Genomic DNA, 16,782 nt, shown 5'->3' with positions numbered 1-16,782 from the left:
TTCCCAAGCCAAATCACATCTCCCAAACAGATAGCAATGGTCTGTCTAAGCTTCTCAGAGAAAATGCACTCAAAGAAGAGATGCGAATGGGATTCATTCAACTGGTAGCAAACAGGGCAGCTCAAGGAAGTAATATTCACATGAGAACTATGGAGAAGATCTCTAGTGAGTAAGTGATTATTAACAGCTTGCCATAGAACAAATTGGTGCTTAGGCACTGAAAACTTGCACCAAACTGTACGCCCATACTCAATCTTCACACCAGAAATAAAATGAGTATTCATTTTGCCCAACCTGAGCTGACCATGCACTATAGCAGCATCCAAATCTGTTCCAGACACTAAATGACTCAGCTTGATTAATTTTCTCCAATACCAGCTATCATCTTGTTTCAATTTATAGTCCCTGATTGGCACTCCTTTTAAGTATATGGTATTCACCCATTTCACCCATAATTGATCCTGCTTAAAGGAAATGGCCCAGAGAAACTTTGCAATCATAGTCTTGTTCCAAGCAGGCAAGCCCTTCTCTAAACTCGAGCCCTCCATAAGCTTTAGGACGACAGACAAATTCCCAAGATGCCAGGTGAAATTTGTTGTGGGTTCCCTTCACACCCCACAAGAAATTCCTACACAAACGATCAATATTTCTAACCACATGTTGACGCAATAGAAAAATATTCATTCAATAATTCCTAATTCCCATTAAGACAGACTGAATTAACTGAGTTCTACCAGCATAAGACAAGTTTCGGCTGGTCCAGGAATTAAGACATAATCTAATCTTCTTGAGAATAACTTCAAAGTCAGATGTTTTGCATTTGGTAGGCTTAAGAGGGACACCAAGATACTTCAGTGGAAATGACCCCTCCTGCAGATTAGTACAGCTCAACACATCCTCCTTAGAAGCATCAAACAACCCACCAAGGTAAATGCAAGATTTACTATGGTTGATAGAAAGGCCTGAAGTCATGGAAAACTCAGTAAGAGCTGAATGCAAGATCTGGACAGATTAAGGATTAGCCTTGCAAAAAATAAGTAAATCATCTGCAAAGCAAAGATTAACAAGATTGAGAGATTTGCACATAGGATGAAATCTGAATCCTTTATCCTTGGAAGCTTTGATTAACATTCAAGTAAGGTAATCCATCACAATGACAAAGAGCAAAGGAGAAATAGGATCCTCTTGCCTAAGCCCTTTACCTCCCTGAAATTTCCATTGGATTCTACCATTTAACAGTAACGAGTAGGAGGTACCTCTTAAGCAAATCATGATCCAACAGATAAATTTACCAGGAAAGCAAAGAGCTTTTAGCAAATTCTCCAAGAAGTCCCAATCAATTGAATCATAAGCTTCAATAAGGTCAATCTTCATAGCACATCTAGGAGAGCTATTTTTCCTATTATATCCCTTTATCAAAATCTTGAAATATGAGAACATTATAGGCAAGAGTTCTATGCTTTATAAATGCACCTTGATTAGAATTGATCAAAGAAGGAAAAATTACAGGAAGCCTACTACAGAGCATCTTAGATATGCATTTATAGATGGTAGTGCAGCAAGCTATTGGCCTAAAGTCAGCAGCAGTAGAAGGCTGGTCCACCTTCGGAATCAGCACCAAAAGAGTGCCATTTAAGCTTTGAGGAATAAATCCTGTCTCAAAAAACTCAAGGATAGCCTGTGAGACCTCCTTGCCTATTTCTCTCCACAGAACCTTGAAAAAACCAGCCCCGTACCCATCCGGGCCTGGACTTTTAACAGGATGAATGCTAGAGAGGGCCATTTTAGCATCATGAGCAGTGAACGACTTAATTAAGTCCAGTTGGGAAGCCATATCTAAAACCAGGCCATAAGAGATACCTTGCATATCAATGTGACCATTAGCTCTACCCGAACAACCCAAGTAGCTCTGAAAATGAGGAAGGAAATGGTGAATTACCTGCTAGTAATCATCAACAACAGACCCATCAGCTGATATATAAGAAACTATGCAATTAAACAACTTCCTTTTCTTCAAACTGGCATGGAAAAAAGCCGTATTGTCATCCCCAAAGCGAAGCCAAGTAATCTTACTCTTTTGTCGAATAAAACTCTCATAAAATTTCTCATGTCTTCTATATTCCAAATAAGCTTCTCTTTCAGCCAAGACCAAAGAATCATTGCTAGGATCAGCAAACAAAGCATTCTGAGCCTGCTGGAACAGAGATTTACTTTGCTCAAATTGGCACCCAACATCCCCCATAATCCTTCAGTTGAATCTCTTTAGCACATGCTTAAGCCTAATCAATTTCTGAGCCAACCTCGACAAACAATCACCCCCAGAACAGATAGGCTTAGTCCAGCTATCTAACACAATCTCTCTGAATCGATGATGAGAAGCCCACATATTAAAGTAACGAAATGGCTGAATCCCCAAATTCCTGACTTCAACTTGTTTGATAAGCAAAGTACTGTGATCAAATACCACCTCCCATTGGGAAAAAGCTGAAGCTAAAGGGAACATATCCACCCAAGCCTCATTACAGAAAATTCTATCCAATTTAGAATAAATGCGATGCCCATCATCTTGGTTGTTAGACCAAGTAAAATAAGGTCCCATAACCTTCATTTCTTCAACCAAACCGAGAGCCAACCAGGCTTGAGCATCCTCCATTTCCTTCCCCGATATAGGCCTCCCACCCAAACGATCCATGCTATCAAACACCGCATTAAAATCCCCCAGAACTCACCACGGCTGGACAGACAAGTGCACCTGGGACAGATTATTCCACAAAACTCTCCGAGTTTCTAAACAGTTGGAGCCACAGACAATAGTAAGATAGAAATCTAGGTTCCTACTACGAATATGAACATGATAATGTAACATTTGAGAAGAGTCCTGAATGATACCAACATGAGCCAGATGAGATTTCCAAATTAATAAAATTCTACCCTCTAGACAGTCACTACTGTAATTTCTCCAATCATAAAATGTAGAACTCATAATATCTTTAATTTTATCCCCCTTGATTTTAGTTTCAAGTAAAGCTCCTATACCAACCTTATTCAATCTATAAACATCTAATACTGACATCTGTTTATTCTTCCTGTTCAACCCACTAACATTCCAAGATAGAATGTTGCAAAATTCCATTAGGATTAGTGGTACAGATCTGTTCCGAAAGAATCTTCTGAAACTCTTGCAAAGCACTATAAGAGTTCCTTAAGGAATCACAAGCAACTGGGACTTTAGCTTTCCCATTCCCAGTTCTCTTAGGACGAGCCCAGCCAGTATCATTTGATCCAGAACCAACTGGAGCTTCTGCTTGAGGAGGCTTCTGAATCATAACAGCATTGTTCTGCTTCAAATTAGTGGCATCCTCAACCTTCTGCTGAACAGGTTCTGGTATATGCTGAGACTCTTTCTTCCTCCAAACAATTCCAGCTTCAAACTTACAAGAGCTTGAAGAGTGCCCCAGCTTCTTACAATTAGAACACTTGGTTGGAAGCCACTCATACTCAATCGGCTGTTCCATAACCTAACCCCGTTCATTAAGATAGCTGATGAATTGAGGCAGCTTATCAACTATTTCCATGTCCACCAAGACTCGGGCAAATCTTAACATGGACCTATCCTTGGTAATCTTATCCACCATAATAGGTTTCCCAACTGTGCTAACAAATGCACTCAAGCACTTGACACCCCAATACTGTAATCGAAGTTCAGGTAATCTAATCCACACTGGAACTATTTTTACTGACCTCAAGGAGTCTAGATCAGTTGTCCAAGGTCGAAGGATGACAGGTTTCTTGTCAAAATGAACCACAACGATTTCAAGAACCAAATCACGGGTAGCTTCATCACGAAATTTCACCATGGTGAAACCAGAATTTAGGCGAGCCACTCTCTCAACAACAAGTTTGCCCCCAAATCCTTTTTATGAATCCTTCAAAGATGGCTAATGGAGGATTAGCTCCAATCACAACACAAATCAAAGCTGATTTCCAAAAGGATGCTTCAACTTCGATCTCGTCCAAGTCCAATTGAGCAATGATCTGACCATCCCTATGCATTGGTTCTGAGTATTGCAAGTGCAAACCCCCATATGTAGGCATAGATTCTTTAAATTTTGCCCAGGTTGCTTTTGCCGATTCTTGAAAGTTCCCAGTCTCAACCTCATTAGCCCAAGAGACCGAACCCTGCTCATCATCAGAATGAGGTATCCCCCTCGAACTACCTTCAGCGACCCAAGGATCAGTTGCCTGTTGCACACCAATATCATCATCCTCCTTCGCACTCTCGACGAAATTCCTGGGTCCAAACCCAAGATTCACATCAACATCATCTTCTTCCTTCGTAAACTCGACCTCCGGAGATGGAAGAAAAGAATTGGATGAAGAGAGCTCTAGAACACAATCTTGTTTGGCTGGCTTCAGCACAGATTTATGCCTCCTCGCCATGGAAGGAGAGATACCTGAGACTCACGTCTGTTTTTTTATATTAGACACTTCAACTTGACCACTTATTATGATCATTGTTGATATTATATTCATGCGATATTGTGTTTTCTTGCTGGCCTTTGGCTCATGGGTGCTATGTGGTGCAAGTAAATGGAAAGAAAAGCTCACCCAGCCTTGAGTGGAGAGCTTAGGTGGTGCTGTGTACATATGCTGCCGCTTGACCACCACGGCCAATGAGTTCTCAGAGGAACTAGGGGGTTTACCCTATTTTTGCCGCTTAGGTCGGCGGGTTGTAAATTTAAACAGTAATGACCATTTTGAGTTGTAAATAACTTGTAAATATTTTTTATGGGCCCATGAACAGTTTTATGTTTTAAATAAAATATATCATTTGCTTTTGATTGGTTTTCCACCTTAACCTGTTAATAATACCTAGAAGCATGTTTTTAACCAAAGAACTCGCGTAGCGAGTTAAGTTCACGGTTCATCATTCACCGTAACTATCCTAGGGTAACCAAGGCGTTACAAGATTAGTTGTTCCTTTTGTTATATTATTTTATAATATAATGTAATATTATATTATATTATATTATATTATAATATAATGTTTTATATTAAATAAATGTGACAAAAAGTGTCACATATTGTAACATATAATAGAGAGTTACAATATTCAGATATATGAGATATATCCAAATAATGTAACATAATTGGTGTTACAAATTTGTAACTTCCAAATATTACCCTTTATCGTGTAAATTTGTTGTTACACAATATTGAGATGAATTTCATAAAGCCATATGTGAAATGGTTGTTAGAGATATGATTTTAACCCCAATAATGTGTTTTGGGAGTTACAAAATCATTTGGGAGGGTTTGGAACCGTTTGGAAAAAGAACACATTTTTTGTGCTGAAATTGGTCGGTGGTCGCGGCCACTGAATGTTGGTGGCCGCGGCCACTGAATGTTGGTGGCCGCGGCCTGTGGGACAGAGACTAGTGGCCGCAGCCACAGGCCAAAAACTGACCAATTTTTCAGTTTTTTCAATCTTTTTTGAACGGCTCAAAAAACTCAAATAACACCTAAATCTCTTTTTTAATTCCATATTAATCAAATTAAACATTGGTAACAGCCATGGGGGTTGGTGGAATTTGAAATTCAAAGGGTGTCTTTAAACTCTATAAATAGGAGCCTATAGCTCACTTGTAAGACACAACATTTCTATCCATTAGAGCACTTGGCTAGAAACACCTTGAGGCTTGATAATTCCAGAAAGCATTTCCAATATCTGAGAGAGATCCCTTAGTGCTTGAGTTAGGGGGAAATAAGCTTTTGGACAAAGGTTTTATACCTTGTTCAAGTTGGTGATCCCCAACACTCTTCACTTAGGTTGTGTAAGTGAGAGTTTTCTTTGTTTTGTTCTTACAATTTCCTCTATTGCTTTTCTTCTCATTCCTCTTGTTTTATTTACTTGTAATTTTGTTTAGAGTTGTAATCATCTCTTCTTTTGTTCCAAACACTTTTACTTTATTTGTAATATTTTGCTTAGAGTTGTATTTTTCACTATTCCATTCTTATTCTCTTCTTCTTCTTCTATTTTGTTTATTTGTACTTTCAGTTATAAAGTTGTAACCTTATTTAATCAATCTATATTTATTTGTAATATTATTGCATAGAGTTGAAATATTCTTACCCATATCCATTGAGGCAATATATATTTTCCTAACATTCAAAAGCTTATCCCTTTTTGTTTCAATGGAAGGGGAGACAATCAAGATCATGAACCAAGACCTAGTGAGATTGGATAGGTTTGATGGATCCAATTTTACTAGGTGGCAAGACAAGGTGAGGTTTCTTTTAACCACTCTCAAAATCGCCTACATCCTTGAGTCTTCCTTGGCACCTCTAGCTGAGCCATCCGACAAAGACACTCCCGAGGAGATGGAGAAGAAAAGGAAGAGGGAGGAGGACAATCTCCTTTGTAGGGGTCATATCCTCAACGCCCATCCAATAGGCTCTATGACCTCTACACCGAGACCAAATCGGCCAAGGATATATGGGATGCACTTGAGAAAAAGTTTAAGGCGGAAGAGAAAGGTACCAAAAAGTTTTTGATATCTCAATACTTCGATTTCAATTTTTTTGGTGATAAACCTATTCTTCCTCAAATTCATGAATTGCAAATAATTGTTAACGAATTGAAAGTGCTAAAGATTGAGCTTCCCGAGGCCTTTCAAGTTGGTGCTATAGTGGCTAAATTACCACCAACTTGGAAGAACTATAGGAAAAGAATCCTTCATAAAAATGAGGATTATTCTTTGGAGGAAATCCAAAAACATATTCGAATCGAAGAGGAATCGATATGTAGAGATAAGCTTGTGGAGGGGTCTAATGGAGAGACTTCCAAAGAAAATGCGGTGTCACAACCAAAACATCCCAAAAACAAAGGGAAAAAGGGTAACGAGAAACCTTTGGGTCCAAAAACCAACGCAAACAAGTTTAAGGGAGAGAAAGGTCCTTGCTTTGTGTGTGGGGATCATGGTCACTATGCTAGAGAGTGTAGGCATAGAAAAGACCAACAAGGACCTAAGGTGAACGCAACTCAAGAGGAAAACATAGTTGCTACCCTTAGTGAGGTGAATGTGGTCCAAGGCAAGGTGAAAGGATGGTAGTATGATACATGTGCCACCGTCCATGTCACCTATGACAAATCATTGTTCAAGACCTTTGAAGAGTCAAAGGGCAACCATGAGATTCATATGGGCAATGAGGGAAAATCCAAGGTACTTGGCAAATGTACTATTGAAGTCTACTTCACCTCCGGCAAGAAAGTTACATTAGTGAATGTACTTTATGTTCCTGAAATGAGTAGAAACTTGGTAAGTGGTGATTTGCTTAGCAAGCCCGGCATTAAAGCCGTTTTTGAGTCCGGTAAACTTATACTTACCAAATCAAATGTATTCTTGGGAAAAGGGCACTCCTGTGAGGGAATGATTAAATTGTGCACCAATGATGTAACTTTCAATGTTATCAATAGAAATGCTAATTCCGCCTATATTATTGAGTATGATCCTTTATTTTTGTGGCATCTTAGACTATCGCATATAGGTTTTTCTACCATGAAAAGAGTAGTAAAATGTGGTATGATTGCATGCAATATTAAAAACTATGGTAAATGTGAAACATGTGTTAAGGAAAAAATGATTAAGAAACATTTTCCTAGTGTAGAAATATCATCTAATTTACTAGATTTAATCCATAGTGATCTTTGTGAATTAAATGGTGTTTTAACTAGAGGTGGTAAAAGGTATTTCCTTACTTTTATAGATGATTTTAGTAGATATACCTATGTGTTTCTTTTAAAGCATAAAGATGAAACTTTTGATGCTTTTAAATTGTAAAAATTAGAAGTTTAAAATCAACTAAATAAAAAGATTAAGGTGCTAAGAATTGATAGAGGAGGAGAGTACTTCTCTAATGAATTCAATACATTTTGTGAAGAAAATGGTATAATTCATGAGTGCGCTGCACCTTATACACCACAACACAATGGTGTTGCCGAAAGGAAAAATAAGACTTATCTAGAGATGATAAATTCTATGTTGGTGTTTTCTAAGTTGAACTTCAACTTATGGGGTGAAGAGCTTTTAACCGCTTGTCACATTCTTAATCGAATACCGATGAAGAAAAATGAGATATCTCCATATGAGTTATGTAAAGGAAGAAAACCCAACATAGGGTACTTCAAAGTGTGGGGGTGTCTTGCATATTGCAAGAAAAACGAACTTAATAGAACAAAGTTAGGTTCAAGAGCCATAAAGTGTGCTTTTGTTGGTTATGCCAACAATAGTAAAGCTTATAGGCTATTAGACTTAGAGTTTAATATTGTGATTGAATCTAGAGAAGTTGAATTTTTTGAGAATATGTTATGTGACAACAATTCTCAAGCTTTAACATTTCTAAAGGAGAACTTGTTATATGAGAACAATTCTCAAGCTTTTACATCCAAAGTTGATTCTCAATAGGAGAATTCTCAAAAGGATGTAAAGCAACCCTTTGAACCTAGAAGAAGTCAAAGGCTTAAAAATCATAAAAGTCTAGTAGTGGATGAGATAGATTCTCAACGAATTTCATTCTACATGGTAGAAGGAAATAGAGAGGAAGTTATTAGGAAAATTCCTATTGTACTTCTCGTTGAGGATGATCCTAAGACTTATAGAGAAGCTATGCAATCAAGAGATAGTGCATTTTGGAAAGAAGCCATCAATGATGAGATGGATTCCATTCTTTCCAATAACACTTGGGAATTGGTAAACCTCCCACCGGGGCCTAAGACAATTGGGTGTAAGTGGGTATTTAGGAGAAAATACCACACTGACGGTACTATCCAAACCTTTAAAGCTAGATTAGTAGCTAACGGGTTTAGGCAAAAAGAGGGTATCGATTATTTCGATACCTATGCGCCTGTTGCAAGAACAACTTCTATAAGAATTTTGTTCGCTATAGCTTCCATACACAAATTGTATGTTCATCAAATGGATGTCAAAACGACATTCCTTAATGGTGACGTCAATGAGGAGGTCTATATGGAACAACCCGAAGGGTTTGTCCTACCAAAATATGAACATAAAGTTTGTAGACTTGTAAAATCCTTATATGGATTGAAACAAGCTCCTAAGCAATGGCATGAGAAATTTGATCAAGCCATCATGTCTAATGGGTTTAGACATAACAATGGGGACAAGTGTTTGTATTCCAAAACTTGTAAGGGATATGTGATCATTGTTTGCTTATATGTGGATGACATGCTTATTCTAAGTAATAGCATGAAAGGGATAGAAGAAACGAAGAGGTTTCTATCATCAACCTTCAAGATGAAAGATCTTGGAGAAGTTGATACCATACTCGGTATCAAAGTAAAGAAACATAGTGGGGGTTTTGCGATAGGGCAAGCCCATTATGTTGAGAAAGTATTGAACAAATTTAACCATCTCAAGGTTAAAGATTCCAATACTCCATTCGATCATAGTGTAAAACTAGAGAAGAATGAAGGAAGAGCGGTGGCTCAATTGGAGTACACTAGTGCTATAGGGAGTCTAATGTACGCTACCCAGTGTACTAGACCTGATATAGCATTTGCGGTAAGTAAACTTAGTAGGTTTACAAGTAATCCAAGTGTGGATCACTGGAAGGCAATTGGAAGAGTCCTAGGTTATCTCAAGAAAACCAAAGGATTAAGCCTTCACTACTCCAAATTTCTTTCGATATTAGAAGGATATACAGATGCAAGTTGGATATCCAATCTTGGGGACAACTTGTCCACAACTGGTTGGGTATTTACACTTGGTGGAGGTGCAATTTCTTGGGGTTCCAAGAAACAAACCTGTATATCTCATTCCACTATGGAAGTAGAGTTCATAGCTGTAGCTACTACCGGCAAAGAGGCCGAATGGTTAAGGGATCTGTTGATAGAGATTCCCCTAATCAAAGATAATGTATCTACTATATCGATACATTGTGATAGCCAAGCGACATTGGCTAGAGCATACATCGGAGTGTATAATGGGAAGTCTAGACATATTAGTCTAAGACATGGATATGTAAGAGAATTGATTCAGAGATGAGTCATCTCAATATCCTATGTGAGAACAAGTGAAAATCTGGCGGATCCTTTCACTAAGCCACTAACAAGGGATTTAGTGGTTGCATCATCTCGAGGGATGGGACTTAAACTCCCTAAAGAGATTCACGATTGATGGTAACCTATCTTAACACTAGTTATTCAACTAGTGTTAGATTCAATAGGTAATAACAAGTCAATCAAGTGAATATTAGTTGTACTCAAAACAAGTCCCATCTGAGATATTGAGTACTTGTGTGTTACCAAGTGGAGGGTTAAAATCGAAAGGTTTTTTAATAGAATTCAGTCTTGTAAAGACAAGTATTTTTGGTAACAAAATACTGTAAGAATTCTACCTATATGGACCTAGGGGTGGTGCCGCCTCTCATGAGAATTAGGAGTATTCTCAAGAACGTCCATGAATGGAAAGTGCACATGGCCATTAACAGTGCAAAGCGAGACATAGATGTCTCAAGTGAACATCGCAAAGGTGTGTGTGTTATCACCGATTTGTTATCATGAAAAGATGGTTCAATGCCTAGTGCAACCAAATTTTCGACAAATTTTGTGATAATTACACTATAAGAGAGAGTTCAAGTTGCTTTATGCACTAATGCAATGACTCCTATAAGAGAGAGTTCTTATTTAATCAAGTGGGGGATATGTTATATTTCAAAATATAATGATTGATTAAATAAGTGATACAATAGATAAACTATTTAATCTAGTGGGGGAGTGTTATATTATTTTATAATATAATGTAATATTATATTATATTATAATATAATGTTTTAGATTAAATAAATGTGACAAAGAGTGTCACATATTGTAACATATAATAGAGAGTTACAATATTCAGATATATGAGATATATCCAAATAATGTAACATAATTGGTGTTACAAATTTGTAACTTCCAAATATTACCCTTTATTGTGTAAATTTGTTGTTACACAATATTGAGATGAATTTCATAAAGCCATATGTGAAATGGCTGTTAGAGATATGATTTTAACCCCAATAATGTGTTTTGGGAGTTACAAAATCATTTGGGAGGGTTTGGAACCGTTTGGAAAAACAACACATTTTTTGTGCTGAAATTGGTCGGTGGTCGCGGCCACTGAATGTTGGTGGCCGTGGCCTGTGGGACAGAGACTAGTGGCCGCAGCCACAGGCAAAAAACTGACCAATTTTTCAGTTTTTTCAATCTTTTTTGAACGGCTCAAAAAACCCAAATAACTCCCAAATCTCTTTTTTAATTCCATATTAATCCAATTAAACATTGGTAACAGCCATGGGGGTTGGTGGAATTTGAAATTCAAAGGGTGTCTCTAAACTATATAAATAGGAGCCTATAGCTCACTTGTAAGACACAACATTTCTATCCATTAGAGCACTTGGCTAGAAACACCTTGAGGCTTGATAATTCCAGAAAGCATTTCCAATATCTGAGAGAGATTCCTTAGTGCTTGAGTTAGGGGGAAATAAGCTTTTGGACAAAGGTTTTATACCTTGTTCAAGTTGGTGATCCCCAATACTCTTCACTTAGGTTGTGTAAGTGAGAGTTTTCTTTGTTTTGTTCTTACAATTTCCTCTATTGCTTTTCTTCTCATTCCTCTTGTTTTATTTACTTGTAATTTTGTTTAGAGTTGTAATCATCTCTTCTTTTGTTCCAAACACTTTTACTTTATTTGTAATCTTTTGCTTAGAGTTGTATTTTTCACTATTCCATTCTTATTCTCTTCTTCTTCTTCTATTTTGTTTACTTGTACTTTCAGTTATAGAGTTGTAACCTTATTTAATCAATCTATATTTATTTGTAATATTATTGCATAGAGTTGTAATATTCTTACCCATATCCATTGAGGCAATATATATTTTCCTAACACCTTTTAGTGTTGATTTAGGGCTTGACATAGAACTCTCAATTTCTGTTAGAGAACAGAAATTTCATTCTATAATTAAATTTATATAATAATGTTCATTAGAGGATCAACGGAACTAATTAATAAAGACATAATTAGAGAGGTTAACGGGCATTAAGACCCAGCTTTAATTATGAACAACTAGTTGATGGTCATAACTCATGGAATGACTAAATCAATGAATGATTTTATAGTTATAGCTTCTAATAATATAAGACTATAGTTTTGAGAGTTCAACTATGAATTTCTAGTGGAATAATTCATAGTTAATAAATTAATTAATGGAACTAAGAGTTAGTGAAATTAATTAAATTATTGGAGCTTAAAACTACGGGTCCATACTGTCCCCGTACTAGCTCGATAACATAGAGGTAGGATTTTGGTATTAAATGAAAATAATAAAAAATAATAAGGTATTATTTTTAATCTCACATTAAATATTATTTCATAAATATTATTTCATAAATAATATTTTAATATTATTTGTGAAATAATATTTATGAAATAATATTTAATGTGAGATTAAAAATAATACCTTATTATTTTTTATTATTTTCATTTAATACCAAAATCCTACCTCTATGTTATCGAGCTAGTAAATATTATTTGTGAAATAATATTTAATGACAAATAAAATTATATTGACAATTATGTGAAATAATTTTTATTGGGCATTAATTTAATCATATTTAATTTTGTGCTATAATTGTGTACTACATAAAATAATATGATAAATGCCCAACAAATAACATTTTATAGAGATAAAACAACACAGGGCCCAAAGCGTTGTAGTTGGCGCCAACCACAATCCAAATGGATTGTGGCCCACGCAGATGCCCAATGAGATTAGAGCTATGTCTTATTTTGATTGTTATGTTAATAGAATATAACATCATGACAAAAATACTATAGACAATTTCAGCGTTATTTTCCAAGAGAGAAAAATTGAGAACTTGTTCTCTCTGAATTGTGAGAAGAACACTCTCTCATGTGTTGAGGTTCAAAAGTGTGTTCTAGTGTATCCTACCAAATAACATAGACATCCACTTGTCTCCTTCTCTTTGTGCGAGTCATAGTAAGGAATATGGTGGCTAAGACGCTATTTGATCTACGCATGTTCTACATCTAGAAAAAGTATTTGTAATTTTCTATTTTATTCAGATTCATGAACATGAGAAAGATTTCATTCTAGTTATAGTTCCTAGAGTGATTCATTATTATGCTTTAATAATTGCTATTATTTCATTTAAATGTTATCTCATGCTTCCGCTGCACTGTAAATCACATGATCGAAAACCAACACAACTATCAAGCAACCATCAAGAAAATTCAAATTTTCATGAAAATCTTGATTTTGAAGGCCCCATCGAGCACCATCGAACAACCATCAAGCGAAATCGATTTTCTACAGATTTCAGAGTTTCAAATCTAAAAAAATCGCAAAAAAAAACCAAAAATCATGCCAAGAATTATTCAAAATGCAGTTCTTAGTGTGTTAAGTGATACTTGTCATGAGTTTAAGTTCTAAATCATTCAAAACTATTAATGGGTCTCTTTTGTGTAGCTTCCATGGAGAAGTTAAGAGAAAGATAGATGAGATTCAAAGGGGTAAAGAGAGAGAGAGAGAGAGGGTGTGTGGCTGCCATTTTTAGAAAAGAATGGTGTGATGGTGGTTGTTGTGAGAGTGAACCAAGAGAGAGACAAAGAGAGAGAGAAGAAAAGAGAGAAAGAGGAAAAGAGAGGAAATGGGAGGGATATTTTGGGAAAATTGGGAAAGTTTAGCATAATTTGTTAATTTACATAATGTCTAGCATCATTTTTAATAAGCAACAACCATTAAGCATAAAAGCATAGAAAATAAAATTTCCCTTGTATAACTATAAAATCTGGAAAAAAAGATTGTATTTTCTTTCTGTGTATTTTCAACTTAACAAAGAGAGTATATATAGGGGAAATACAATTAATCAATCTAAAGAAACTGAAACGATTAGACTACTAAATCAATGAAATATTAAAAACAGAAACTATTCATATTCATAACTGTTAACTATTCCTATTCATAACTGTTAACACCCCCCCCCCCCCCCCCCCCTTCCTCTCAAGTTGGACTGTAGATATTGATAAGTCCAAGCTTGTTTACAAGAAAATCAAATACTCGCTCGGACAACCCCTTTGTGAGAATATCGGCTAGCTGTTGCTATGTATGTATATATCTAATACTTATGATTCCTCCATCAATCTTCTCTTTGATGAAGTGACGATCCACTTCTACATGTGTTAGTTCGATCATGATGTACAGGATTATGTGCAATGCTGATGGTAGACTGATTATCACAATAAAGTTGATGGGAGCTACATACTCAATTTTTAACTCCTCTAGTAGGCGTTTAATCCAAATTGCTTCGCATACTCCATGGGCCATGGCTCTATATTCTGCCTTTGCACTGCTCCTCGCAACTACCGTTTGCTTTTTACTTCGCAGTGTAACTACATTACCCCAAACAATCATACAATACCCAGGTGTAGATTTTCTATCATCAACTGACCCAGCCCAATCTGCATTTGTGAACACTTCAATCTTCCTCTCGTTTGTCTTTTTGAAGAAAAGACATTTTCCTGGTTTTTGCTTGAGATACCTCATAATTCTATATACTACATTGAGATGTCCCTGACAAGGATTATGCATATATTGACTGACTAAACTTACCATAAAGGCAATGTCAGGTCTAGTATGTGAGAGGTAGATGAGCTTCCCTGCTAGCTGTTGGTACCTCCCTTTGTCAACTGGACTTCCTTCAAACATTCTCCTCTTGTCTCCAAGCTCAATTGGAGTTTTGTTGGGCTTGCTACCAAGCATTCCTGGCTCCTTCAAGAGATCGAGAGTGTATTTCCTTTGGGACACAGAAATCCCTCTTTTGCTTCTAGCAAATTCCATTCCCAGAAAATACCTGAGAGCACCGAGATCTTTGACTTCGAACTCCTTTGCCAACCTTTCTTTAATCATACTCATCTCTTCAATATGGTTTCCAGTAACAATTATGTCATCAACATACACGATCAGAACTGACATTTTCCCTTCGACTGAGTGTTTGATAAAGAGAGTATGGTCAGTATGACCTTGCACGTATCCAAGCCCCTTGACAACCTTTAGAAAACGATTGAACCATGCTCGAGGAGATTGTTTTAGATCGTAGAGAGATTTGTTTAGTTTGCAAACTTTAGTTGAATTGAGAGATTCTTCAAAACCCGGAGGTTGACTCATGTACACCTCTTCTTCCAGCTCGCCATTCAAGAAAGCATTTTTTTACATCGAGTTGATGCAATTCCCAATCCAAGTTGACTGCTAATGAGACCAATACTCTGATAGTATTGAGTTTCGCAACTGGAGCGAATGTCTCAGTGTAGTCAATTCCATAAGTTTGAGTAAATCCCTTGGCAACTAATCGAGCTTTGTACCTCTCAATGGATCCATTTTCATTGGACTTGACTGTAAACACCCATTTGCACCCTATTATCTTCTTATCTGGTGGTAACTCCACCAATCTCCAAGTTCCATTATGTTCAAGTGCTTTTATCTCGTCGAGAACTACTGCATTCCATTGAGGAGTATCAAGTGCTTCATTGATGTTCCTGGGAATCACAATATCTTATAGACTAGAGGTAAAAGCTTTAAATGGAGATGATAATTTTGAATAAGAGATGAATTTTGAAATAGGGTGTTGAGTACAAGATCTAGCTCATTTTCTTAATGCAATAGGAATGTCTAGATCTGACTGAATGTTTGAGGGAGAAGTACCTGAATCATTTGCGGGAAGTGGTTCTATCACCGGATCGGGCTCTTGACTGGGATGAGGATTTGTGACTTGTTAATTTCTTCTGGAATACACTCGAATTTCTTTTTGTAAGTCTTGAGGAGGTCTTTCTGTTTCTAAGATGTTCTCAGAAGAAGAAGAAGAAGAAGGATTTGTTTTTCCTGGATCTGAAGAGAATGGAGTGTCTAGAAGTTTTTCTGCATCTGAAGAGAATGAAGTGTCTAGAGGTAATTCTAAACCCCACGACCACTGAGCTTCTTGCTTGTGATGACTGTGCTCCCCCTGAAGCAAGGTGGGGGTGAAATATGGAACTTTTTCAAAAAAAGTTACATCACTTGAGATGTATGATTTTTTTGTGAGTGGACAATAGCAACGATAACCTTTCTGGGTAGGAGAATAACCCAGGAACACCGTTTTTATTGCTCTAGGATCAAGTTTACTACGATTGTGAGAGTGAACATGAATAAAGGCAGTGCAACCAAAAACTTTGATTGGTAGAGAATTTGAAGAAGTGTGAGGATAGAGTGATTGAAGGACAGAATATGGTGTTTTGAATTGAAGGGGTCGACTTGGAAGGCGGTTAATGAGGTAAGTAGCAGTGAGAACAACATCGCCCCAAAGATATTTCGGGACATACATAGTGAACATGAGAGCACGGGCTACTTATAAGAGGTGGCGATTTTTCTGTTCAGCAACCCCATTCTGTTGCGGAGTATTGACACACGAACTTTGATGAACAATCCCATTTTGGAGAATGTAGGGACCAAGAGTAGTGTTGAAATATTCAGTACCATTGTCGGTACGAAGTATTCTGATAGAGGTTTGAAATTGTGGTTGGACCATATGATGAAAGTTTTGAAAAACCTGACATGTATTAGACTTATGCTTAAGCACATAAACCCAAGTAATACGTGTGTGATCATCAATAAACGTAATAAACCAACGCTTACCATGAGAAGTAGAGACCTTGGAGGGTCCCCAAATAT

The 16,782-nt window shown here is 36.8% G+C and overlaps 1 protein-coding gene across 1 annotated transcript; it reads right to left on the bottom strand.

The window, feature by feature from the left end:
• Positions 1-14,181: 14,181 nt before the first annotated feature.
• Positions 14,182-15,054, bottom strand: LOC133815420 (uncharacterized mitochondrial protein AtMg00810-like). Its single transcript, XM_062248263.1, has one exon. The coding sequence runs from the start codon at positions 15,052-15,054 to the stop codon at positions 14,182-14,184; it is 873 nt and encodes a 290-aa protein (XP_062104247.1).
• Between the last annotated feature and the right edge of the window lie 1,728 nt (positions 15,055-16,782).

The sequence above is a fragment of the Humulus lupulus genome, chromosome 2, assembly GCF_963169125.1.
Source record: "Humulus lupulus chromosome 2, drHumLupu1.1, whole genome shotgun sequence".
Taxonomy (NCBI): domain Eukaryota; kingdom Viridiplantae; phylum Streptophyta; class Magnoliopsida; order Rosales; family Cannabaceae; genus Humulus; species Humulus lupulus.
Note: the sequence above shows the minus strand (reverse complement) of the source record. Positions and strands in the feature narration are given on the sequence as shown.